The sequence below is a fragment of the Ruditapes philippinarum genome, unplaced genomic scaffold (genome assembly GCF_026571515.1).
Source record: "Ruditapes philippinarum isolate M1 unplaced genomic scaffold, ASM2657151v2 ctg761_1_1_1_1, whole genome shotgun sequence".
NCBI lineage: Eukaryota > Metazoa > Mollusca > Bivalvia > Venerida > Veneridae > Ruditapes > Ruditapes philippinarum.
This window is the reverse complement of record NW_026865114.1, coordinates 51,523-79,316: the sequence shown is the minus strand read 5'-3', so window position 1 is coordinate 79,316 and position 27,794 is coordinate 51,523. Positions and strand designations below refer to the sequence as shown.

The window sequence follows — 27,794 nt, the reverse complement described above, 5'->3', positions numbered from 1 at the left end:
TGAAGGGCTTAGTGAATATTTCAGCTAAACCTATAGGTCTTAAACAAAGTTACATGGCGGCTTCATCAATTCTATTTTGACTATTTATTTCGGTGCATTTATTAAATGAATAGCAAACAGTGAAATTATATGTATCTAACTGTTCCCTGATACAACAGAGATATAAGCTTTAACATTTGCGAATGATATGCTTGTAAAGTTAGTATAATAAGCGTGTGTGCATAACTATGTATGTAAAAGGAAAGAAAATATAATTGATGCAAGTGGCTTCGTTGACTTTGGAGATTTTCTACTTTTATAAATGATACTAAAGGGGTTGTAAGAATTGTTGTAAAATATTCAAAATAGACGAGAGCAGATTTTTTTACGCAGTACGTGACAATCGAATTTGTCTTCTGGTATAAGAAATTGGTTGTGTAAAATGATTTTTTTATATTTGATATTATAGTTAAATAAAGAGACATTGTTTATAAACGTGTACAGAAAGAAATGGACCATTCTTTACGAGAATGGCATGCAATTATAACTGTTAGTTCTAAATCATATGTGTATAGTCAGTTTAAATATGTAATTGTACTTGGATTTATTTATATTGTTTGTCAGTAAAGTCACTAAAGTGTAGTGACCATTAGAAATTCTATTGCAAATCTGGGTTGTAAGTTATGTCATGAAGCAATTAGAAATGAAAAACCTTTCTTATTTTAGTTTCTAAATGGTTATCTTTGGTTAAGAGAAAGATATGTTGACAAAATCTCTTTAATCATGGTAATTTTTATAGATTTAATATTCTAATGAGCTAGCATTTCAAAATAGGTCATTACAAACTTATAATGCATTCAAAGTAAGAAAAGAGATGTTACAAACACAGATACACACTTATTTTTTTATCATTGAACATTTGAGAATGCTTTTTACATTATTGATATAACATTTAAGGAACCGATTTGTTAATATTATAAATAACTTTTGTTTATTGTTTATGTATATTAATGAAGTATTTAACTTTTATAGTATTGATATGTTTTACATTAATATGTCAAATGAAATACTTTTTATTGCGTGTATAGTTATTACAAGTTGTTAGTGTCCAACTTTCTAGTTACATCTGTGTGATCAGAACATTATCGCCTTTATTGTTAAGGAAATAGTGTTTATTTGCTACTGTGCACTGAATAGCCATAAGTGAAGATCTTATGTTTTGTTTTTCGTTAAGATCGACACGCACCTTGGTAAAGTATTCACCTATATTCTGTGTATTCTCAATAAGAATTATTTCTATAAATATGTGCATTATTGTTGATGCATGTATTATTTCAGATATGATATATTTTGAAGTGAATTGTACTGAAGTATGCACTTTGGTAAATGTCTATTAATGTCCCTATAGGAAATGTGTAAAAGGATTTTTCTCTCGAGGTTAAAGCTTTATTAGTAATGAGTATTGTCTACCAACTCACAGAGTCTTTAGATAATATATAGATATTTAAGTTAAAAATGATTATTTGCTCAGTAAAGCTACTTGCAAGGATATTATATTATATCACATTGAAAATTTCCCCTCTATATTATCAAACAAGTTGTTTTATCATTAAGATTGTTGCCTACGGTTTATTATGCTTTATCAAGTTAAAACATGGTAATAACTGTACAAGTACATGCTATAATTTATAACGACGGTTTATTATGCTTTATCAAGTTAAAACATAGTTTTACTGCAAAAGTACAATGATTTACATCTGTACTGGTATTAGCCAGAAATTTGTATCATGTTAATATTGTTGTAATGTCTAGTGAATAAACTGCCATTACAGTTGTTTACAAGCTGTTACTTGTGTTGCCTTTGTTCTGTTGCTACATGTTATATAACAGAAACGTTAGAGATTGGATGATACGTTTGAATCAAAAGAAATGTTTCGTTATATTTCAAACATATCGAAACAGACGTTTATCAACTCGTAATCTGTTGGAACGGAAACTTGAAATTATAACAATGAAGCCTTTGTCACCAGTATAGCGCCACACCAACCGATCGTTCACTAAGTGTAGACTGTATACAGTTTTGCTTTTTTATTTCTGTGTGTATTTCGATATTGTAATTTTTCAAATTTTGAATAAAATGTTCAAAATTTACAGCAGGACGAATCTATTACAGACATTCAGCAGGTTTGGTGAAAAATGACATAAATGTCAAAAAAGTTTATACACGCTCAAATCCTGGAAAAATAGAAAAACAACAAAAAAAACCCTTAAAAAACAACAACAACAAAAAATCTCTAAAACGCTCAAAACGGTAAAACTGAAAATGTTGCACGGTTTGATTTTGCCGTTCGTTGACGGTCCATGAAAGTGCTTATTACAGTATAACGTTTCACAATCTTTTAGCAATACCCACCAGGAACAGTAAATTATCGTTATCTCTGAATTCTTTTATTGGTATTAGATAGTTGTAACGGTTCAGAACTGTTCACTATTTAGGTAAGTTACTGTGTAAGCGAGGGGATAGCTCAGTCGTTAGAGCCGCGGTACAGTATTCCGAGGATCCCGGGTTCGAGTCCCGGCCATGCTGCACATTTTTCTCACCCTGTGACATAATGTTATTGTACCACGTATCATTAGGTAAATCATCAATCGTTTTATATATAGTGGTAACGACTCAACGACATTGAAACACATTTAAAAGAAAAAAAAACAAAAAAAACAAAATAACAAAAAACACACACACACACAAACCGGTACCGTTGGCCTAGTGGTTAAGGCGTCCGCCTTCGGATCGGGAGGTCGAAGGTTCGAGCCCCACGGGGAGTGTTAATTGAAAGATGAATGTTTCTCAAGGGACTCGTTCCGAAATGGCCGCTTCGTGAGCCGCGAGGTAGTTAAAATGAATGGTTACCGATTACTATCCGCCTGGCGCCCGGATAGAGGTAGAATTTGGGGGGTAAAAATGGTATTTCAACCAAAAAGGGGTCTCTAAGTCAAATGGCTGCCCTTTCAGTAGGGGGAAATATAATAAAAAAAACCTTTTCCTTACCCTTTTCCAAAAAACGCAAACAGTCGCGTACGCACGCACGTACACATAGGTTTTACTACGTTAAAACTAGCAAGAACAAGATCTTAGAATTATCATAAAGTGTTAATGAAATTATTTTACTTAAAACCGAGTGAAACAACTGTTTAACACAGTGCTGCTTGAATTGTTTTTCATCTCATTGAATTATAAACTGTGCTTTTCTTATAATGCTTAATGATAAGGGGCGAGTGATTTGAAGTCTGCTACCTTTGACACTTACCGCATAAGATATGACAAATGAGTGCCGTCTAAACTTTGGAAAAAGTGGAGAACGATAGATTCCTAAAGAAGGCCTAAAACGACAAAATTGAAAATGTTGCAGGCTCGATTATAAGTGTTTTGGTTGTAAAGAGAATGGCAGGACGACTGGAATCTGTTTGAATTGCAATTTTTATAACTTGTAGCTAATTTTGTTAAAAGTATCCAAGAAATACGAATAAAATCAATGATTGTTAGGTTTATGCAATAAAACCAACGAAGACACAGATAGAAAGACCCGGGCAATATCCTTGACACACATTGAAAGGATATTCAGGCGGTATTAATAATATTTTGCTATATTGTCGCTGTTATTGAATTGCCAGCAGACAGACATTTATGTTGATTTATGTAATTGATAAACATGGCAATTCGCACAATAAAGATTCAATGTATGATATCTTTACAATGTAGGCGATGTTACCTCAAAGCTGTTCTATCTTGTAAATACATTGTAATTGTGCAGTAGAACGATATAAAAACATTTTAAACAAGGCCCGTTACCTTTGTCTGTTGCAAAACATTGTTCGAAAACAATGGATTTAGTATAACATGTTTCAAAGAACAAAGAAATGCAAAGTCAATTGCCGGTCTACAGTGCCGGATAACTATCAATCCGATTACGATATTTCATACACAATAAAAGAAAAATAACGTATTTGTTTAATGTCGCGTTGTTGTATTTTGCTACCAGTTCTTTGACATTGAAAAAATGAATTTTGTAAAACTAATTGAAGATACATTTTGACAAGACAGAACTTATTTACATGTCAGGTTTTAAGGTATGTTTTAATCTCTTGTGTGACTTGATCACGCCCTTATTTTGCCAATATTTTTGAAGCCATTTCGGTCATGGACAAGAAGAAGGAATCATCGTCCCAAACCATGCGGTCACTGAGCCCAAATTTAAAACCTTGACGTTTTTATACAAAAGTTTGCAAGTAAATGTGTTACATTGTTAAGATTTTAACCAAAAGGACCACAGCTATTAAAGAAATTATTGAATAGTTAAGTAACATTAAGCCATATATCAACTTCTTCAGCTCTGTTTTTCAAAGATTCAACTCAGTCTAGAAAACATAATATCTCATAATATCTCAACATAATTATTATTCGTATTTGCATCTGGTTTTCCATCAAATGACTGCTTAGCTAAATAGGGAGGGCAACCGATTTGTAATCCAGTGGAAGCTGGCATGATCAACGTGTTTTTGTCGGACGTTATAGTCAACTGGTCATTTGACTCTCGTCGCTAATTAAGAAATCATACGAGTTTACTAGTCGGTCACTGGCAATTAGCGGAGAGAAGCACGTAAAGGATAATCCTCAATGTCATACAATGTTTAATTTCAATTTCAATTTCACACATATAAAGGTAAATTTTGCCTACTTATGAACACCCTATCTTAGAAAAAAGCGGAAAAAGATCACCTACCATGAATCTACTGCCCCTCAACAATTGGGCTCGAATCATGTCAGGACATTTGAATAAGCTAGCTGGCCAGCCTACGCAAGGTCGTCGGTTCAACTTGAATTGCTGCTAGGGCATGAAGTAATTCACGATGATGCATTTGAGGTCTTCATCACGAAATTGAGCCTGAAAGTTGCCATTGACGATGAGACCTAAAATCTAACAAACAATCACGATCACATTCGCTTGGTATGAACCTGCATTTCTACAATGATCTTATAGGAATCAAATAAAAAATGTATATCACATTTGTATTTGCTGTTTTTCATTTGATATGTGGTCAATATCGTTTACGGACTCGTATGAAATAAACCGAAATATAAATGTAGAGGAAACAGTAATGGAAATAGAAATTTAAAGGAGAAAGAGGAAAGATAAAGTGCATTCCAAGGGAAGTAACTGCTGTAAACGAAGCAGTTATACAAGACAAGAATGATTCCCCTTAGTTTGTTGATATCCGTCTGTACGTCGTCAAAAAAGGGACATTTTTTCAAATAATTGTTTTATTTGTTGTCCTGCATCTTGATCCTATCTTCACTATAAATCACTGATGATATGACTTATTTCAATTTCGCCTCAAATATACATGTCTTTATAAAGAAAATAATAAAAAACCACAAAAAGCAAGTTACATCTCGTATTTCAACAGTTTTAATGATGCTAATTAGCTAAATATACTGTGTGTAGGTTTTTTAATCTAACACGTTATTTAGTAGTTGGTGCTCAAAATATGATAAGCAAGATCAACAAGGAAAGGCGGCGTTCAATGAACGCAACCCCCATATGTCCCAGCAACACAAAACCAGTGGCAAGGAGCCCAGGCGAACCCAAACAAAAACAGGACAGGGCAAATACTGAGCACGGACAGGTTAATCATTAAATGATAAATAATTTGTAACTGATTAGGAATTCAAAGGAAAGAATATATGCCCACAAAGGGGAAAGGGACAGGAGACCGGGGGAAGCGGGGCGGGTTAATCAAAGAAATAAAAACTATAGGCAATGGGGAAGATACTTACCGTGGACGAAAAAAAGACAAATGACACAAGCAAAAGTGTCACCAAAACAGTAAGAAACAACATAGACATACATCTGAGGAACACAGAGGGGCGCCGCCTTCGAACGGTCAGCAGCAAAATAGTTATTGGTGGGAAGTTTACACCGGTTAATGGTGCACCAAACCTCGCTCTTAGTTATTTAATGACACTAAAAATAATGGTATATGAGTGCGGGGAAACCTCGATTGCAACAAACCATACACGGGTATTTCTCTAGTTTATTCCCTGTCCCGACGGTATTTCTATTATAACGAGAAAGTCATATCGAAATGATGCAATTTCTGAGAAACCCAAGTAAAAGCAGTAAACCACACATGGACATGCTGACAATTTTGTTTACGAGCGCGTGTCTCACAGGTTAACACCAGCTACAGTCCAAGGGATGTAACTGCTATAAGTGAAGCGTTGATATACGTACAAGAATGATTCCTCTTAGTTTTCTGATACTACACCGTAAGTTATCGTACGAAAAACAACAACAACAAATCTGCCGCTCGTCACAATAAGTAAACCCCAACAAAAATGAGCCAATAAATGGGCATGCTCTGGAGTGCGGGTAACTAATACCTGTACTCCAGTTAACGCACTGTGCATATATATGTATACGATTTAACTCTGACACATTTTCAACAGAATGGTCCCAAACTATGATACTCATAATGATACAATTGTAGATAATGACTCCAGTTAACCCATGAATAGTAACATGGTAAAACCATTTACACTGTATGACCTAGTGATATAAACTTGTTTTTAAGTATTCGAGGAAACTGAGGTATGTGGCAAGCGAAACATAGAAAATACACCTGAATCATCATTCATTGAGGTTTCCCAATACTGTAAAAAGGTAGGTTTTATTAAGTGTATTTGATACGTTATTACTACATTATTGAGATATGTTTATCCTTGAAAAACAAGCTTATTGTTACTTTTTCCAAATATTTAGGATACGTTAGGCAAACGAACATCAATGGAAAATAGATAAATGCGTTGTATGTCTTAGTAGAAAGTATGTGATAACGCTGACTCAAATTAATAAGACTATTTTGGCGTGATTTTATCAACCAAAGTAAATTAGTACATAAGTAAATGATAACGGCGAAGTGTTATTTGTGATATTTTACACTAACATTTTTTAGGGTTCTTTAGGGAGTCCGCTTTTCTTGATTCAAACCACTTGCTGCTCAGGGTTCGAATCCCACCAAGAACTTCGGATTATTTAATGTGAGGAAGATATTCAGCAAGCTTACGGAACGTTGGTAGTTCTTTCTACTCCGGCGCCCATCCGTGTCTGATATAAAGGGACACCTTTGATAATCCTCAACCAGTTAAACTGGAAAGTCGTCATATGACCTCTCCCGTGTTAGCTGAACGTTTAACCAAGCTAAAAATTTCAACCAGAAACAGTCCCATCTAAAAATTCTGGAAACAAAGTGATCCTTCGGAAGCATCAATCACAACAAAATAACATAAAAATTGCAGACTCGGTTTGATTGAGTCTGTACATGAGGGATAATGAATAAGTGCAACATCCCTCACGCCCCCCTAGCACCGGCTTGAGCGGTACTCAATTCTCAACACTTTATAGTGTTGGCATCAATGATCCCGAACGACCAGAAAATATAACAACACAATATAAAAACAGTCTGTGTGTATCTACGCGTGGAAACAAGTGGCATACAAGTTTACAATTTGTTTCTCTCACTTTTAATCAAAGTTGTCCGCAAAAAAACAACAACAAAAAAAAAACAAAAAACAACAACAAAAAACAAGCCAGTTGCTGAAGCAAAACAATTTGGTTTGTTTTACATTCTTTTTACATATTTTTTCATCGTTGTCGGTATAAAACAGGGCATTTTAGAAAAAAAATTTAAGTGACCTTTACACCAAAGGCATTAAAACACTAAGATAACTTTGATTTATTAATACAAAACGAGAATTTTAGAAATAATCTAAAACGTTTCTTTATTACTAACATTGTATTGAACTTCATCTTTACTGATTCTGTTAAAGAAAGAAGACGTTGATCCTAAACTTTTGGTTGGGATTCTTCAAAACGTAAAAGTAGCACCTAATAATTATACATAGAGAATTTAATATGTGCGATTTATCATAAAGAACTTTGAAAACTTTGTTTAATGAAATACTCATTTTTTTGGAAAAGCAACATTTTTTACAATAGAATCATTATGTTAGTACATGTTTATTGCTGTTTTTCAGACACACACGGATTTATTTTAAATTGATTACGTTTTAAAGAAAGTAACACATGACAGACACTTCGCTCCAAAAAGTTACACTTTCGGCAAGATATACTTCCATATAGAATGTAAAATTATTGCCAGGGAGATGCTTTAACATGTTTTTTCCATAAATGATCACATTTCTGACAATATTATTGCCAATTCAAAATATAAACTTTCAATGACTATTTCCAACACTGAGTCCTTGCCGTCTTCTATAAATTGCCAAAAAAGATACACATTTGCCAAAATATTTTACAGAAATCATCCACTGAAATTCATGCGTCAATTATTTTTATTTTATTAATGTAATGAACTGTGTTTATTCTTTAACAGATGTCAAGATGTGAAAACTATCGGCAACATACAGAGAACACGTTTCGGATATCATCAGGAACAAGTATGAACCGCACTAAGGGCACTAAACTTAACAACTGATATTTTTTGGCAGGACAGTGGTGTCAAACATGACATACATTTTTATCGTGCTAAGGGCGCCGAAATATAATTATTCGAGCTTTACTACTGGTGTTCTTTGGCTGATGTCTTCATACACTTTTAATAATTTCAGTACTAAAAACCAGAGAAGACAGGAATCACTCTTTAACACTCAAAGCGACAAAAAATAATAAAGTATGTTAATGCATGATTTACGTCACTAGATTCGGCTTAAGCAATCTAACATTTAAAATAAAATTTTAAATTGAGAAACAGTTAATGGTAAGTAGATATATGTTTTAGATATGAATGCATCCTCCGTAACTCATTTTCCAGTATAAACACATGCTATACAGGTGTGCGTTTTTGAAGCCATTTAGTATATTACATAAAATAATTTGTAAAAGCACAACTACAGGTATCTTTGAATAGTTAAAAAAGAAAAGACGCTTAACATGTCCGTCAGGATTATCAAGCTTTTTCTTAAAAAATGTTTGCTTGTGTAATTTTGAGGAAATTTATCCGTACACAAGTTTGAACAAAGAAGACAGTGATTTAACTACAGACATTGGCTTTACTGTGTTACAGAAATCCTGTTCAAGAAACCACGTTAGTGTTTCCTTTCAGGTCATGGTTTTTAACATAAACTTTAAGCAGTACGCGAATGGATATGTAAATACAAATGGTGATAACACATTGAGCAATCAGCAAATCAACAAAATACATTTGTGTATAATTGTCCATCAGATGACCGTATAATAAAGGGAAAAGCATATTAAAAAGTGACACTCCCACGAGATATACAGCAGAAATTGTTCCTGTCACATTAAGAATACTTTCGCCTGTCCACGTGAAAATGGCGGGAAAAATCACAGACATGCTCATCCCAGCTAACGCCGCGCATGCCCAGACGAGTTCCTCGATATTGTACCTTGCTGCAAGAAACATGCCTACAAAGGATAAAGTAAGCGCACCCACGTATATACCTATCATTGTAGGTGTTTTAACGAAACGTGTTACAAGAATACCAAGAAATCTGCCAGCCGCAAATGTTCCCCAGAATAACGACGTCACGTGCAGACCTTCAGCCGTAGACCAATCCAAGTATTCAGTCAAAAATGTCGTTAAAAGTCCCGAAAATCTTGCTTCTGTACAAGCATATATGCTGATAAGTAGCATCAGAAGTGTGACAAATGTTATCTTTTTCTTCAAAGACAACTTTGGAAGGTCATCAATCGTATTTTCATTTTTAATGTCGGATGAAGCTAAAGGTGAATCGACGTATGTTGCATACTTCTGAGAAAGCAAGAAAAGGCAAAGAAAAGGGATTGTCGCAGTAAGCGATACAATACCTGCAATAAGATATGCATAATGGATATGTGTTTCACCATATACTTCTTCACATTCTTCACTTCCTGTTGTAACATTTACAACCGGAAGTTCTGTTGTTGTAAATGCCGTAACAGTAATGTTTTCAACTAATTCACTGGGACAAGATTTTGGCGCCAAAAATGGTTCTGCTGACAATGGACTGATGATTCCACCGAAGCTAAAGCCAAAGTGAATGGTTTGCATAAAAGGTGCTGAATTCCGTCCCCAAATAGATGCAACATGGGAATTTCCCCCTGCAAAAATCAATTATATTTTTGCGTGATCACGTGGCAATTGTTTTCGGTAACAATTTGTCACCATTTAAAATCGTGCACATCATTTAATGGTGTATTTTGCTATTCTTTCGTGTCATTATTTAATATAAGAAAAATCAATGTATACCATGTTTAGGCAATTATTCCGGTGTTACATAATTTACCATTCTGGCCCATTATGCTTGCCAAAAATGTTCAATGTTGGAAGATTTTTGATAAATATATACGATTATATTATGTCACAATTTCTGCAAGCCACAATAGTTTCATTAACAAAATCTGCACCATTGGAATCAGCAAATATTTGTTTGGCGCATGTTATATGTTAATAATTCAAATTTTGAAATAGTTTACTTAAACTTAGCAAATACATTTTAATCATGAATGTTTGCCAATAACGGTTATCAGATGTTAACTTTAACAAATAGCATGTGATCACCTATTGCTTTTAAACATTTGAATTAACATTTGCACACGAACCAATATTAGATTAAATTTCCTGTCTATGATAAATGAAAAGTTGTTTTCCTATGATATTAAGCAGGACGTGTTTCGTCCTTTCATGACAATTCAAAGAAAACCACAAATTACAAAGCCAATTTCTTACTGTACGTTATTCAAAAATGTTTTAATTAAGTTTTGAACAACAAATAGATAGAAAAGAAACCGATTTTACTATTAAACCGTTAGCAAAAGGGAATGCAAGACAATGACACAATACAAGTTAAACAAGATTTTCTTTTAGCAACATACGAGGAATGATCCAAAATAACGCAGAATATTGCTGTTGCTTAGACATAGGTGGATTAAATTTACGTTGAACTACATAACGTTGATATCAAAAGTCTGCAGGTTTTTAATCACCCCTCGTACCTTGGTCAAATCTACGCCCAAAATGTATTTAAAGTAACACATACCAACATCCATTCCACCATTAAATAAGCCAGAAAAGAAATTTATCGCTAGCATGGTAGGAAAGGTGCTGCACCATGGAAATGCTGCGATAGCCAAGGCGTTCAATATCGTAACGATTATAAGAAGCAGTAAACGGTTCATTCTAGAAGAGAAAAGAAAAATATAGTTACATACTGCTGACAGAATTTATCAATAACGTGTTCGACTTCAGGTAGTGAATTTTCAATTGTTCACAGGACTTATGAAGAATATTTGTAACTTTTCTAAGTACTTGTCAATGAACGGTACATTGCTAGTCCACAGTACCTGTAAATGAACCTTAAAGTGGATTGGTCTACAATGGGCACATTTTCAAAAATTTTAAATATCGAAAAGACACATAAAAAAAATATGATTTGAATATTCTCATTAAAAATTGTTCAAAAATAGTTGTAGACAAAGCTCTTAGTGATTTGGTATGAACATTCATAATAATCATGTATCGGACCATATATCTCACGCTTACCAACAAAATCCATGCAAATGTTTTTCGTTGAAACTATTTATCTTATTACAGACCTTTCTTTATAGAACAATTCACTTAAAGTAAAACAAACCAACCAATAAGTATATGAGTGTATTAAATAAGTTTTATTACAGTATATGTATAATTGTTCATGGTACTTATTAAGTGTATGCAGAACGTTTTTCAGTACATTTCAGTGGAAGATATATGGAATTGTACACTCCAAAGCACATACTTGCTAATGAAGATTATGAAGAATTTTTATAATTTTATACACTAATTGTTTACTATTTTACACACACGAAATTATATAAATATTTAAGTACTTATTTTCGTTTTTCCTTTTTTTTTTTTTTTTTTTTTTTTTTTTTTTTTTTTTGAAGAAAATGCTGGCAATGTAATAATTATGTATAGTAATATATTGTTATCAAAAGAGGAACATTTTTACTTACAGTGGTGGATTTTTTTCTTTTTATTTGTTTCGTAATAGATCTCAAACATTTGTAAGGTTCATATACCCGCAAAACAAATGGACCTCCAAATAAACCGTCAATTAAGTAAGTGAGTTTTAATATATACCTGTCAAACAAGAGTCCACCAATGAAAGCACCTAACAAATAACCGAGAGACCCAAGAGTGAATATCCAAGATGCAGTCTCCAAATCTTTCTGTATAATCAGACGAAGATCTGGAAAAGTTCCTCCAACCACCGATACGTTCCATCCCTGGTTGAAAATTATAATCGCCATCGATTAGTTAACACAAAACTATTTGAGAATAGTTTATATAATTCTATGCGTACTCAAAACAATTATAAAAGGGGCTCCAATGAGATACAACTTATCAAAGTGGCTCCAATGAGGTACAAATTATCAAAGAGGCTCCAATGGGGTACAAATTATAAACGGGGTTCCAATGAAGTACAAAAACCTAAAAACATAGAATTCGAAAATCTTAAAATGGTTCTACTCGAGTACTTAAAACTGAAAAGTATGCTAAAGATAGTTCATAAATATATTCAGAAATAAAATAGAAATTCATATTTCGTGACAGCTATTTGATTCAAAGATCCTGCATGTTGTAATTAAGGTTGTTACCACACTTAAGTGAAATTTTATATATGTATAATAATGCTTCTAAATCAATTGTCAAACATCGAACACTATGTACTGTTAATATTTGTCCACATTATATGTAATCAAAAAAATAAATATATGCATTTATTTCTTATTGACAAATTTGACTGAGACTTTATAGGAAATAAATTTTTAATTACCTCCTTTTAATAATATGAAATGTAAATTCGGTATTATATTTACAAATAATGCATTTGGGAACTCACTATATTGATTAACCTTCATTTGAGCATTATATTCATGATATACATGATATATAACCATAAAAATTGATTTACTGAATCTTTAAAATCATAAAAATTATTTTATTTTAGATCATTAATATATTAACACTATAGAAATGGTCAATATGGAGAAACGAAGAAGTGAGCAATTGATATGAAAGTTTGCAAACAAGTTACAAGGAAAGACTCATATCGATACATGTAGGTATAAACATCGCAAAGAAATTATTTATTTGTAGTCCAATCATGCGGAAAAAAACCTTCGTTGGAGTTACTTTAAACTACAAGTAAATCATTCATAAAGAAAAAATTAATACAGTTTGTTAGAAACATTCCGTGTAGTTAACACAACTTTAGTAATGTTGTAGAATTTTGTACGTTTTTCCTCTCACAGTACCACAAACACCGATATGCCATCTAAAAAGTATGAGCAACACCTTACTGAAATCATGTTGCTTACGAAACCCTATCGAACAAAATGTCTTAAGCTAATGTATCAAAATATGTCTCGTATTCATCTGTACTTCGGATATTAGTTTACTTTTAAAGACTTTCTCTTGCAACTTTAATCTAAAATATCGGTATGTTCCTATAAAAATGCTCTTGAAAGCATTTAATCGAGCGAAAGAAAATTTAGAAAAAAGTAATTGTTGAAAAATTTGTAGAAGAGATGTATCAAGAGATGTATAAAAGTTCACTAACCAGGACATGCTTTGCATATTATATATGGAAAATATTTACTAAATAAACAATTTGTATCACCATGCTGTATTCAAGTTCAAGAGTTTATTCAGCATAAACATACAATATGTTCATTGCCATACATATGATATAATGTGCATGTAATATGACAAGAAAACAAACAAACAAACAAACAAATAACAAAAATAAAATACATTTGGTAACAATGAGAATAACCCAAACAAACACACACACACCCACAAAAAAATATTTTTGAGAAAAGTGTAAAGAAATAGTAATTATTCAATATGTATTTAAACAGTCAGATTTATTGATTATACGTATCTCGTTTACATGTAGCTAGGTATAAATACTTTGCCAGTTTATTTATAATACTTTTTTGGCAAGATGTCATAATATTTCTAAATTTCTGGATACTAGGCCAAGAACAGTAATAATTAGGAAGGCAACGATATCTTATTTCTCTATAAAAGGGACACACTAATAGAAAATGATACTCATTTTCAACAACATTCATGTTACAACGTAAACAGATTCGTTCAGATCTCGGAATATTCCTGTGTCTACCTTCCTCTATCAGTAATTTGTGAGCAGAACATCTAAATCGACATAAAGTAGTACGATAATTTAAATTACTAACACACAACAAATATTTTCCGCAACATGTTCATTTTTAAATATGCAATAAGTTTCTAATTTAGGTAAACTGTTGATTTCACTTTGTCATTGTTGTAAGTATTGATCTTTTATTCGTGCTATACAAATATTTAGTTGATCATTTGTAATATTTTGATTATTCCATAAAAACGGAAAACCTAACTCATTCAACAAATCTCGTACATCACTGGACCACTTGTTTAATAAAACATCATTATTATTTCTCATACTATAAATTCTATAAATAAGTTTGTCGTTATTCTTAAGAATTCTGTACCAAAATTTCAATATCCTTATCTTTCTATATACAATTAATGGAAATCTTCCTAATTCTCCATACACTGTTGTATTTACAGTTTGTTGCCTTACACCTAACAACTGTTTCAAAAATTTCAAATGTACTCTTTCAATGTCAGGGGCTTTATGTAGCCCCCATATTTCTGATCCATAATTTAATATAGGTAATATCATGGTATCAAATAATTTTAATTTATCTGGTATCTCAAAATTAACTTTATCAAATAATGCATTTAAAGAAAACAAAGCTTTTAAAGCTTGATTAGCAAGCGATTTTTGTGCTTGATAAAAACGACCATTAGAAGAAAGCGTCACACCTAAGTATGTAAAAGTTCTCACAACTTCTAGTTTTTCACTATCATAGAATATATCATAATCTTGAGTTCTGTTTCCAGATTTACAAACCATGACTACAGTTTTATCAGTATTAACAGTAATATTCCATGCTTTACAATACATGTTCATGTTATTTAACAAATTTTGTAGACCTTCAACAGTATATGAAAATAAAACAGTGTCGTCAGCAAATAATAACATAAACATCTGTATTTCATCTAGACTGAAAATATCATCAGATTGAGTCAACATACAATTATACATATCATTTATGAAAAATTATTACTAACAGATAAGAAGCTATATAATCCTCAAGTGTATAATGCAAGTTTAATCGCTGTGTTTGTTCGTACTCATTTTTTCTTCGGATCATCCTCTCATTCCGAGTTTACAGAAAACTAATAATCTTTTTATTGTGCAAGAAACGCGTTTCAAATGCTTATAATATCTTACATTATATCTTACATTGGGCCAATAATCACATATTAAATTATCGATTATCTGGGTATATTTCTCTAATATCGTTTTCGAATTTTTCGTTAAAAGTGAAAAAGTTGATCTATATAATTATGATTTCCAAATTTTATAATTTTAAGCTCTAGGACCGCAGTGGAGCTCAGGAAATGCAAGGATGCTTGACCTCCTTAAAGAAATACTAACTCTAAGTCTATCTTAAAATTAAAGAAACTTTGGATTCTGGCATTTCTGCAACAGAATACATGTAACATATCTCTCTTGACTTAAGTTTTGCTTATCTAACTAATCTAAAGACTCCACGGGCCGAACTATGATTGGTTGTTTATTACCATAAACATGATGCTAACATAACATTGTACCGTTTGAACGTTGTTGATATTTTTGTTGGTTTAAACATAATTTTGTAAGCTCGATTGCGAAACAATGTCCTTCTATCTATATTAATCACTGTCGAGCCGCTTCTTTGAACCATCCACTACTTGTGTCATATGTAACATGGTCGTGATCCGATTAGGGCTCAAATCCATGCTCTCTGGGTTTAGAGGCAGACACCTTAACCACTAGACCACCGCTCGCCTTTAATTTTCATTGTAATGGCTAATATAATAATATATAATTGAGTTTTCTTAAGTGTTCAAAATTGATGATAACAAGTAAACTGTAAAAATAATTACCAATGTGATGAACATCCAGACAACAAAACATGTATGTAAGAAACGAATTCTGTATTCTCCATTGTATCTCAATTTACCAAGAAACGTAGTACTCTCTGTTTCACTATCATCTTTAATTACCGGATTTTCATTTGTCCCACGGTCTGGATTGTCAAAGTTATTCATTATAAACTTTATCCCAACGACACTTTTACTAGTATCTTTTTCACTGTAATCCATCTCCCGGATATATGTTTAGACTAAACCTTTGAGCATTTAAGGTGGGCAAATAATCACCCCTTTAAAATGAACCGTTATGAAGATAGTTCCATTATCTGATCTATTACGATAAAGAGTTTCGTGCATATGACTTTTGGTTTTGGATAACATGTTTGTGTTGATTCGTACCTAAGGAATGTTTGTAGAATATATTTAAAGCTGCCAGCCTTCAGCTGAGCAAAAATGTTTAAAGAAAATCAAACTAGTGAAAAATGACCTAAGCTTTTAAGAAAGTAAAAATATTCGAGATTCAAGTAATCATTTACATGTTAAGTGCATGACAGGACTGCTTTTGCTGTATTTATGGCAATATTTCTACAACATTACTAACTAACGCTGTAAGGGCTATTATTGTATATTGTGACCTCTATTTTTTGGTAATTTGCGTGGACTGTAAGTGCTGCTTGCCATGTGTAATACTTTCTTTGTTCAATTCACAACATTTTACTTCTAATTACATTTTCAAAATTTTTATGAAAATTAGCATGACTCTAGAGGAATTCTGCACATCTTGCAGAAGTGGGTTATCATTTCAAGTCGTGTAATTTGTTGAAAAAGATAAAACCATATCTTTTCTGGCATAAAAAGTTTACTGTCAATTAAACAGTAGTTAATATTAATTCAAACAACCATTGCAAGAAATGCTAACTGAATAAAGGGAAAATTGCTTACTTAATAAAGAGATTAGCAACACAAAAATAATACCGAACAAGTCGTAACTTCATTAAATTCATTACACTTAAATTCCCTGGGCTTAAACAAATAATATATACTCTACTTTAACACAGACAAATCTTTTACAATGTTTTTATCTTAAGATGTATAAGAATTTTCGTCATCATTAAAACGCGCCTAGAAAAATACGCCATCTATTTACTGGAAGTTCATATTTTAGTGTTTTAAGTAACAGTACCATGTCTTTTGTGTACTTTTTTTCTATCATTGAATTATAAAGAGTTTCTTATAGACAATTATCCTTTTAACCAAGTTCTCTATATCCATACATTTTTATAATGGGCGGAATTCGGAAAAAAATGTTTCTTATAGCTGAAAATATAACCTGGTTCGGCCTAAGTGAACTTAAATGAATATCGATATCACGATATACCACCGTAATACGTAAACTATCTCTTTCGATACCACGATATACCACTGCAATACATAAACTATCTATATCGATATCACGTATAAACTATCTTTATCGATTCCACGATATACCACTGTAATACGTAAACTATCTATAGCGAAACCACGATATACCACTGTAATACGTAAACTATCTATAGCGAAACCACGATATACCACTGTAATACGTAAACTATCTATAGCGAAACCACGATATACCACTGTAATACGTAAACTATCTATATCGAAACCACGACATAAACTATTTATATCGATATCACGATATACCGCTGTAAAACGTAAACTATATTGATATCACGTATAAACTATCCATATCGATAACACGATATACCACTTTAATACGAAAACAATCTATATCGATATCACGATATACCACGACTGTAATACGAAAACTATATTAATACTACTATATACCACTGTAATTCGTAAACTATCTAAATACCATTATTACACGTACACTTTCAATACAACAATATACTGTTGCATATAATCTAGAATCATACCTTTTGGAAAAAAATGTATTTTTCCAATACAATATCATTTAACAATACAGTTTTATAACATTATGAATTTACAGACATAAGTGTATATATCTACACTCCGTAGTTACGCAACTATTCGCTTCATCATCATTTAGATAAATATGTTCCCACTGAGAAAAAATAAACAAATCTAAAGTTTAATCATAGAACGCAAGTATTTATAATTATAAAAAAACCCGCATGTCTTTAAATCTAGCGTTGATATGTGAATATGAAATGTATCACAAGATATACTATGCCAAGTTAATAGTATGAAACTTAATAAGCCAACACTGTACATGTATATAGCCGAAGTATTTTGACAGATAAAGCATAATATATTAATTCATAATCTTAGTGAAAACCAGAATAACTGCTACACATGATTTGTAGAACATTTATTAATAATATTGACATAGAAGACTCAACAATAACTTCAGCGGTGTTAAACACAGCAAGCAAATACTAATGCATGCATGACAAAAAATGTAGAATATGTTTTATAATAACAATAAGTTTCAATGGTTATTGATACCAAAACATTCCATCATTGAATTATAATATTACATATATACTGTTAACACGCATATTTTACACACGTATATTGGGATACCGTATTCTTTTTATGCCAAAATTCATAAAGAAAGTGTAATACTGATCTGGATATGGTTAAGTAACGACAAAGTAAGGACAGTGTGAGGAACAATACACTATTGTGAATATCTTACAACTTTAGTCAGTTAACATTATTGTACAGAAAACGCATGTATACATACATACGTGGTTAGGTCAGTGTGGCAGTCAGTAAACTTTGATGAAATCTGTGACTCAGCCACACCATTGTTCGAAGCATCAGTTCTAAACGAATCGTTTTATATTGTTTTATAACGATTTCTAAAGATGATGTTCAAGCTGTTCCGCGTTCCATCCATTTGAATTGTATCGTTTTATTAAGATATGGTTCCTACAAAATAGCATTTGTTTCAAGTGAGACATAACTTTTGTTAAGCTTTATCTGTCTGTATCTTTTCCCGTAAGCTCTAGCTTGTGATCTAGTTGTGAAAAGCATATATATTTTTGAAGAGTCACAGAAATTGTGGTTTTATAACCATCAGAGGTTCGATATGGTGCGTTTAATAAATGTTCTTTTTTGTTGTTGTTGTTGTTGTTGAAATATAATAAAATGTAATGAAGCGGGTACTGGTGAATATGTACTTAAAACGGAAGCTTATTTTGATCTAGCCAAATCATGTGTGACAATCAGAAGTGCAACATTTTCTATGACCCATTTACAAATAAAACAAAACCACAGTGATTAAGAGTGGGGAGGGCCCAACACACAAACATTTAAATATTACAAATGTTTGTTTTATTTAACGTGTATGACAACGGTATAAAAGGATTAACATTATTCACACTCCTAGCATCGGTAAGAAGAGAATTTGATATTCAAAAATTAAAACAGGATACGATATAATCATATATATTATTATAGACCTATCACTTTTTCGAACAGACAGACAGGGGATAAATATATATTATATAGGGTTGTTACAAACAGAGCGCTCGTTCCCTTTTTTCTCACCCCTTATTCTTTCCGTTTTAAGGTTTAATACCTGCTGGCTACCATGGAGGTGTGGCAATGTTATATAAGAGTGTTTCTTTGATGAACGACACCCTTTGTTGATCTTTCTCCTCATTTTTCTTCATATTTTATGACATGTTAGGTCATAAAATCCAAATATTTTTAATTTTCAAAACCTACGTATTGTTTGTGTCCAGTTACAGTTTTCAAAATAAACTCACTGATCATATAGCTGAACCATGCTCTGTTAAAGTAATTTTGGTACTTTGTGTAGCAGTCAAAATACAATTTTGTTTACATTGTGATATATTTATAACAAATCATTTCACATTCTGCTCTATTTTCCTCCTGTTATTAGCGTTTTATATGTACGAAGCTCTAAGTGCTTTTCTACAGAAAAAATAAACTTTGTTCCAATGCTTAGGCTAAATTTGCTAAAAGAATATTAGTAATATTTAACAAACCACCCATATATATCTGAACGGTTAGGGCCTCATTCAAGCCGTCGCATAAAATGCCTTTGAACGGAAAATAATATACAGCTTTTTAACAATAGAAGTATATTCTTATCCTTTTAAAAATCCACACAAGATAGAGTTTGCCTTATAAATACTGACAGCCAAGCGTTGGTTATTCATCGTCTGTTAAAGCTACTTTTTTGTGGACAGAACCTCCAAGACAGCAATATGAACGGGAAACTTATGTTGGTGCTACTTTTGGTTGGAATGCTTATGCTAGCTTCTATTGAAGTTGCCGGTAAGTCACATTTACTGATATATTCTTCACGATCTTCATAACTTGTAAGAGATGAACTATTCATAGTATTTAGAACATTAGATTTGTTTCCATTTTCACATCTGGTTTTGTATATATGTGTTTAGATGCATTATAGATAAATTCTAACAGTATACTTGTTGTATAATACATGTATCTCGATAATATTTATAAAAGGTGATTATCTTGCATTTGAAAGGTGTAATGTTAGCTAGTATTTTAATGGATTGGTAAAAAATTCAAGTAACTTACCGTTTAAAAGCAATTCAGTGCAATTTAGACAAAATCTGCTTTATCATTATCTTTAAACACGATTTATAAAAAAGCGGCGGGTTGTTTTATTTTACCACAAAAATATCACAACCACACATAATTATAAACCGTGTTTAAATCATTTACAAACTCATTCATAAAGCCTATTACTTATCTATACCCAAAAAAAACAACACCTTATTTTCTTTCAGATGCATCATATAGCTGTTACAATGAGGGAGCCGGTTGTCCAGGTGGTGCAGGTTCAGTCTCTGGTTCAAACTGTGACAATGCTTGCTCCAGAGACTTTATGTGCTGTCAAGATTAACAAAATGATGGTATGAACTTTGTTGTTGATTCTTTTGCATTAATACAAATGCAATAATATCTGGTAATAGTTACATTTTATTCAGGAACTTGTATATAACTGTACGTAGATATCGAGAAACTGTAAAGACGTACATTTAGTATACTAAATAAAGGGCTTGTTTATATTGATAATAAGCTGAAATGAAATTGTTTGGAAACGTTGTTCCACTTATTGCTTGAAAACAAAGATCAACAAAGAAGGGTGGCATTCAATGCACGTATTCCCCAACACAGAATCACCGTCCCAGCAAGATACCAAATATGGCAGGGCACACGGGCAGTTATTATCGAAACAAGAAATTTCGAAGTAGAAATATATATTTAAAACACATTTGGATAATAAAATTAATAGCCTGTGTCACCGGATGTAGAAACACGGTACAATCTTTTGATCATAATTAAGGTTTTCGTATGTCAGCTATACTAATTTGTTTGTACACTGATTGTGGCCTGTATCCCGTTTAGCTACGTTTAAATTAATACATTGTATCATTGTTTTACATCGAGCTTTTTTTATTTTGTTTCAGTTCTGACATCGAAAGCTTTTGGGATGAAACATTTATTAGTACTCAACATAAAGCTCAATGTTATATGTATATGACACAACCAATAGATATTATGGAATTAAATTATAAAGTTAAAATTGTTCTTATTTTGTTATACTGGACTTCGACCCGACATCTATTGATAACACAGAAAATACGCCCGAACTATGAAGTATGCTAAGTAACACAACGTCTACTTAGCAGAAGTCGGTATTCCTACTTTTAATAAGACAAAAGAAAATCAAATAATCAAATAAAAAAGAAATATGAACACAATGAAAAAAATACTTGAATAACAAATAATTCCGCACTCCGTGCAGCTCTCTTCAGGTGATAAGCTTCTAACAAGTTGAAAAAATATTTTTTTAGTTCCTACTAAACTCATTTTATCTTTTTCATCAAAGAAGTTTATTCGTCCCGAGGCATAATGTGCCTTTACAGAAAAATGATTTTATGTAAGCTTCACAGTGACAGCTTGAGCACACAATAACAATTCATATTATTTTCAAGTACATTTCTTTTTATTGTATAATAGTTTGGGGACCTTTCCGTTGAAAAAGTGCCATAGTTAAATCGTATACAAATATAACATGACCAGTGCGTTAACTGTAGTGCAGATATAAGTTACGTAAACTGTCTGTAACGATAACACGATATACCACTGTAATACCCAAACTACCTATATCGATACAACAATATGCCACTGCAATATGCGATACCACGGTATACCACTGTAAAACAGAAACTATCTATATTGATATCACGATATACAACTGTAATACGCAAATTCTCAGTATTGATACTACGATATACAGCTTTAATATATAAACTATTTATAGCGGTATTACGATATACTACTGTAATACCTATAATATATATGTATTATACCATTGTTACATATACACTTCCAATACAGCATTATAATGTCGCACATATTCTTTATACCTTTTGAAGAAAAAAATCCAAATAGGTTTTCTTTTAGCAATAAATTTGTCAAAATCATTTACACAAATAATTTGATTTCCCTTCTCTATGGTTAAGCAAATATTTGCTTCATCATCATTTAGATAAATGTGTTTCCAAGGAAAATAAATATACAAATATTAAGTTTAATAAACATTTAAAGAATGTAAGTATTTATAATTAAGAAAAACTAGCATACATTTACATATCGCGTTTATACAATATATGAAACGTGTTGCAAGGTATGCTATGCCAAGTTAAAAGTATGAAACTTAATTAGCCAACACTGTATATACCCGAAGAATTTTGACTGATAAAACTTGATATATTAATTCGTTATATTAGTGAAACAACACAGAAAACTGCACATGAATTGTAAAACATTCATGAATAAAATTGACCGAAAAAGAGTCAATATTACGCACAGAAGTGTTAAGTAATTATATACAGGACAAAGAAAGGTTAAACTACAATAAGTTCCAATGGCTATTGATACAAAACATTATTTAAAAGATAATAATATAGCACGTATACATATTTTGCACACGTCTGTCGGGATACCTTTTTCTTGTTATGCCCATATTTTATAAATTATTAATACTGTTCTGGATAAGTTTAAAGTAGGGACAAAGTAAAGTCAGTGTAAGGTACAATACACTAACATTAGTCAATTAGCAGTTTTATACAGAAAACTATTTCATACATAACATGAAAGTCAGTGTATCATTAAATAAACTTTAATGAAATCAGTGACTCAGCAACACTTTTGTCCGAAGCCGCAATTTTTAATTAATGGCTATATATTGTTTATAATGCTTTCTATTGATGAATTTCCAGATGTTTCAACGTTCCATCCATTTGAATTGTATCGCTTTAAAAAATATGGTGACTATAAAATAGCCTTTGTTTCAATTGGGAATTGGACCCTTTGTTTTAATATATTTGTTTGTATCTTTCTCCATAAACACATGCCTGTGATCAGTGATGAAAGGCATATAGATTTTGAAGAGTCACGGAAATATAGTGTTTTTTATATAAACATCAGAGGCCAAATTGCTCGTTTTTTATAAAAGTATTTAAAAAAAAACCTAAAAAGCATGTACAGTAATACAATGAAGCGAGTACCGGTGAAGATGTAAACTAAAGCTTACTAGAGTATTGTAACAAATCATTTTGATTAAGTCAGATCCTGTGAGAAATGTGAAGCGCAACATTTCCTATGATCCAAAAAACAAAAAAACAAAACAACAAAAAAAAAAAGAACACAAAAAAGTGATCAAAAAGAGTTTTGACTTGTCACAGCCTAAATTTGGCGCCTCAGGTCGGTCTGAAAGTAATGTGTAACCAACGCTGAAAAGTCATTGACCCTATCTCAGTTCATTTAGAAGTTGCAACACTTTGAAATCAGTTTTGACTCCCACGTTGCCATTGTAACAGGAAATTTAAGATTGAGCATGCCGTTACAAAGGCTATGGCCAAGACAACATTTGTAACATGATTGGTAGGTATTGACGCATTTTTTAAAGTTTCATAGCAATTTGAACTTGTAACACGGGGCTTTTCAATGATCACAGCAATTTGTTACAGTTTTCAAAAAAACATATTGTCCACGTTCTACAGCTTAAAAGAAAAATCCATTTCTTACGCTTAATCTGCCTTATAATATGTAAATGTATGTGATAACAATATTCATATATATAAGAAGCAACATTTGTATATATGAACGGTTAGGGTCTCATTCCAGCCGTCACATATTCCTAATAACAAAGAAAAATAATGTTCCGCTCTGTAACAATAGATGTATATTCTTATCAGCAAAATAACGTTAGACTATATGAATAAATCTCAGCTAAACGTTGGTTATTCATCGTCTGTTATAGCTGCCTTTCTTTGTGGACAGAAACTCCAAGACAGCAATATGAGCAGGAAACTTATGTTGGTGCTACTTTTAGTTGGAATGCTTATGCTAGCTTCTATTGAAGTTGCCGGTAAGTCACATTTACTGATTTCTACTTCACATATTTTATAACTTAACCTAACTAAGACATTAACCATATTTAGAAAATTAAATAAGTTTCAATCATGCTTCGAGTTTTATATCTAACATTTTTATAATCATTATGATGAAATACTTTTGGTATTTTAACAAAAATTTGTAATTTCTTTTGACTGCAAATATATGACACCATCGCATACAAACCATTTAAATTTTAAACATCATTTGCAAAGATAGACATAAATAGCCTATTGCTTATAAATACCATACAACTATATTTTTTCTTCCAGGTGTGTCATATTTCTGTTACAGTGAGGGATCCGGATGTCCAAACGGGGCAGGTTCAGTCGACGCTTCAAATTGTAACAATTGGTGCTCAAGTGATCAAATCTGCTGTAGAATTATGATAAAATAATGGTATGATTTAAAAAAAATAATAACAATCACTGGTAGCCGTTGGTTTTATTCAGGAACTTATTTAATTGTACCTTGATACCGAGAAGCTCTAAGAAAGAAATGTGATAATTTAGATATATAGTATGTTTAATTCATAATACTAGTATTCTTAGACGAAAGTGAAAACGTTGTTGCAATTATTAGTATAACACTATTTTGAAACAAGAAGTTATGATAGGACTTGATAGTTTAAACAGTAATAAATATTCAGGTTATGTTGTATAGTATGTGATAGTCTTGCTATTAGTTATTTTTTTGCTAGATAAATAAACAAAATGGGTTAATGTTTAACAATGGGACGTATGATAGCACGATTGTCTTGGACGTAAATAATTTCATTGTGCATCTGTATATTGTATAGAAACGTCTGTTATAATTTTATTTATCATTATCTTAATCATTATACATCAGTATTTTATATTTCATTTCAGTCATGACATTGGAAACTTGTGGGATGATACATTTATTGATATTCAACGTATATATCAATGTTATATGTATATGACGTATCAAATGACAATTATGAAAATAAATTATGAAAATTAAATTGCTAAGAGTTGTTATTTTGTTATACTGGATTCCGACCATCTACCGGACAAAACACAGCAAAGACGACAGAAATATGCTGAATAAAATTTGTTTAGCAGCATTTAGCATTTGATACTTTGTTGGTGTCATTCTTTATATAAGATATGATTGATAAGATTATCAAGATTTGATAAGACATGAATAATCATACAAAACGGAAAAAACTTGAACATAATTTATAAAGATGGCCATACCCAATTGATTTGCTATATATATTCATAGAATGATATCTTATAATTGATAATTATCAAATACGAGTAAAGATGATTTTACTTTTAAAAACATTTGCGATATTTCAAAATTCTAATTTTCACAATTTCGCTGTTTAAATTTTGAATTCTGCATAACAAACCGGTGCTAGGGGCTTGGGACTTTGGACGATAACTTGCACCTTCCTGTTCCGTCCGTGAACTGTCTAAATGAATCCGAGCCTTCAACATTTGCGCGAAAGATAACAATTGATATTTCTTTCAATTAGATTCCTCTACTCTCTTTTATACAATGCATGTACTTGGTCGTCCATCTCTTGCAGATAAAAGGCATTCCAAATTTCCGATTTCATTTACTTTTTTTTTTTCATTATAGTAAAACTGTGAAATTATGTTTTATTAAACTTAAATAATTATGCCTTTTAAGTCTGTTAAAGACTAGGAGCTGGCTGATTAGCATTGTGTATAATTCGTTTTACTGGATGTTTTTCTAATTTGAACTATATTTACACAATTTGATAGACACGGTATAAGGGCGTTTACGACAACTTTTCGGCGCAACTTCAAAATATCTTTCTTCTGACCGAGCTATCGTAATATTCTGCCATTGATGTCAAGCGTCCATCGACTGTATCCTTTAATTGGAAGCTCATTAATCTTGACTACATGCAAAAAGCTTCACTAATCAAGTCAAGATAGTTAAAATAGTTCGGGCATACTTTGAAAAATATTGCTTTGATTACGAAATACGAGACGCCTTCTTGTCCGTTCAGTCAATAAAACTGGTCAAATTTAAAATATAATTATGCACATTATTGTCGTTTGAACAAGTAACACGACATTTTCAACATGCTTTTGTAAATTTTACATGATGTTCAAGTTTCATTAATCATCGCATTTTTCAATTCATTTTGTGTTGTTTTTTTCCGGTAACGTCGGTCAAAGAAAGATCTTTCCATGTGTGGTTTATGCGTTTGAAAAAATATTTTAAAAATAGGCTTACTAATATATTGACACCATTGCACATATCTTACTTGTATTTTGACATAGACTCGGCTTTCGAAAGACTTCCATAAAATTACATTTTATTTATGAAACAGCAAGCGAACAGTCTTTCATCAAACAAGATTCATTTGTAGGTTGATCTATAATCCAACAGTTACCATTAAAACGATGTCAGTAATTATCAGTGTAACGAAATAAAAATGCGCTATTTTAATTTAATATTCGTGTCAGTGGGTCTTCTGCACCATATATTCTCTTAAATTTACAATAGAAACTCATCATTTTGTGTGGTGAAACTTCAATTTATGCTGAACATATATTATTGTGACAAGTACGAGTTATGTTGAGGTCGACACGACCTTTTGTAAACGCTGTTTCTTCGATATATGTAATAATTGCGAATCCTGTTGTGCTATATCAATGATGAATTGCTTCAAAAATTCGATGAAATACTTAAAAAGTTGGAATAATTTTGCTATTTCTAGCAGTAAGATATTTTATTAGTTATTACCTGCAATGCAATTAGCCTGCAATTACCTTTTTGTCTTAAACTCGGTCAGAAATATGATATTTTGACGTTGCTCGGAAAGGTTGTGGTAAACTTCCTATCACCGTGATAGATATTTTCCTTTCCTAATCTATATAATATCAATGCTTCATCGAAATATTCAAGTATTATGTGCCTTGCAAAGGTGCTGTAAGCCTGTCACGTATCATTCTCAATACTACCAACATATGTTTGAATGGTTTTGCATGTGGTATGTGGTAAACCTTCTATAATTGACAAATTCTTTAAATTGTTGTTATATGATATGAATCATTGTTGAAGGTAAGTATATCAACAGTCAAGATCTTAAAACAATCTTGATATACGACTTCTTATCTTTATAACTGCATTTTTGCTTTAACCCCGAGCGAACATCTTTTTTACTATTTAATGAACTTATTGATAAGTGGAGCCAACAATTTTTCGCATAATTATTATTAGACAGCTTCCTTACATCTATAGTGGTATTGAACCCA

General features: G+C 31.8%; 1 protein-coding gene and 1 long non-coding RNA gene across 2 annotated transcripts; one reads left to right on the top strand and one right to left on the bottom strand.

Annotated features, from left to right (window-relative positions):
- Nucleotides 1-8,560: 8,560 nt before the first annotated feature.
- Nucleotides 8,561-16,399, bottom strand: LOC132727893 (sodium-dependent glucose transporter 1-like). Its single transcript, XM_060713493.1, has 4 exons — nt 16,105-16,399; nt 12,181-12,326; nt 11,099-11,238; nt 8,561-10,160 (listed from the first exon to the last, which is right to left on the bottom strand). The coding sequence occupies exons 1-4, from the start codon at nt 16,321-16,323 to the stop codon at nt 9,133-9,135; spliced, it is 1,533 nt and encodes a 510-aa protein (XP_060569476.1). The 5' UTR covers nt 16,324-16,399; the 3' UTR covers nt 8,561-9,132.
- Nucleotides 16,400-20,213: 3,814 nt separating this feature from the next.
- Nucleotides 20,214-21,652, top strand: LOC132727888 (uncharacterized). The gene is made up of 3 exons (XR_009625406.1): nt 20,214-20,370; nt 20,853-20,978; nt 21,537-21,652. It is a non-coding gene; the product is annotated as an uncharacterized LOC132727888 (long non-coding RNA).
- The last annotated feature ends 6,142 nt before the right edge of the window (nt 21,653-27,794 follow it).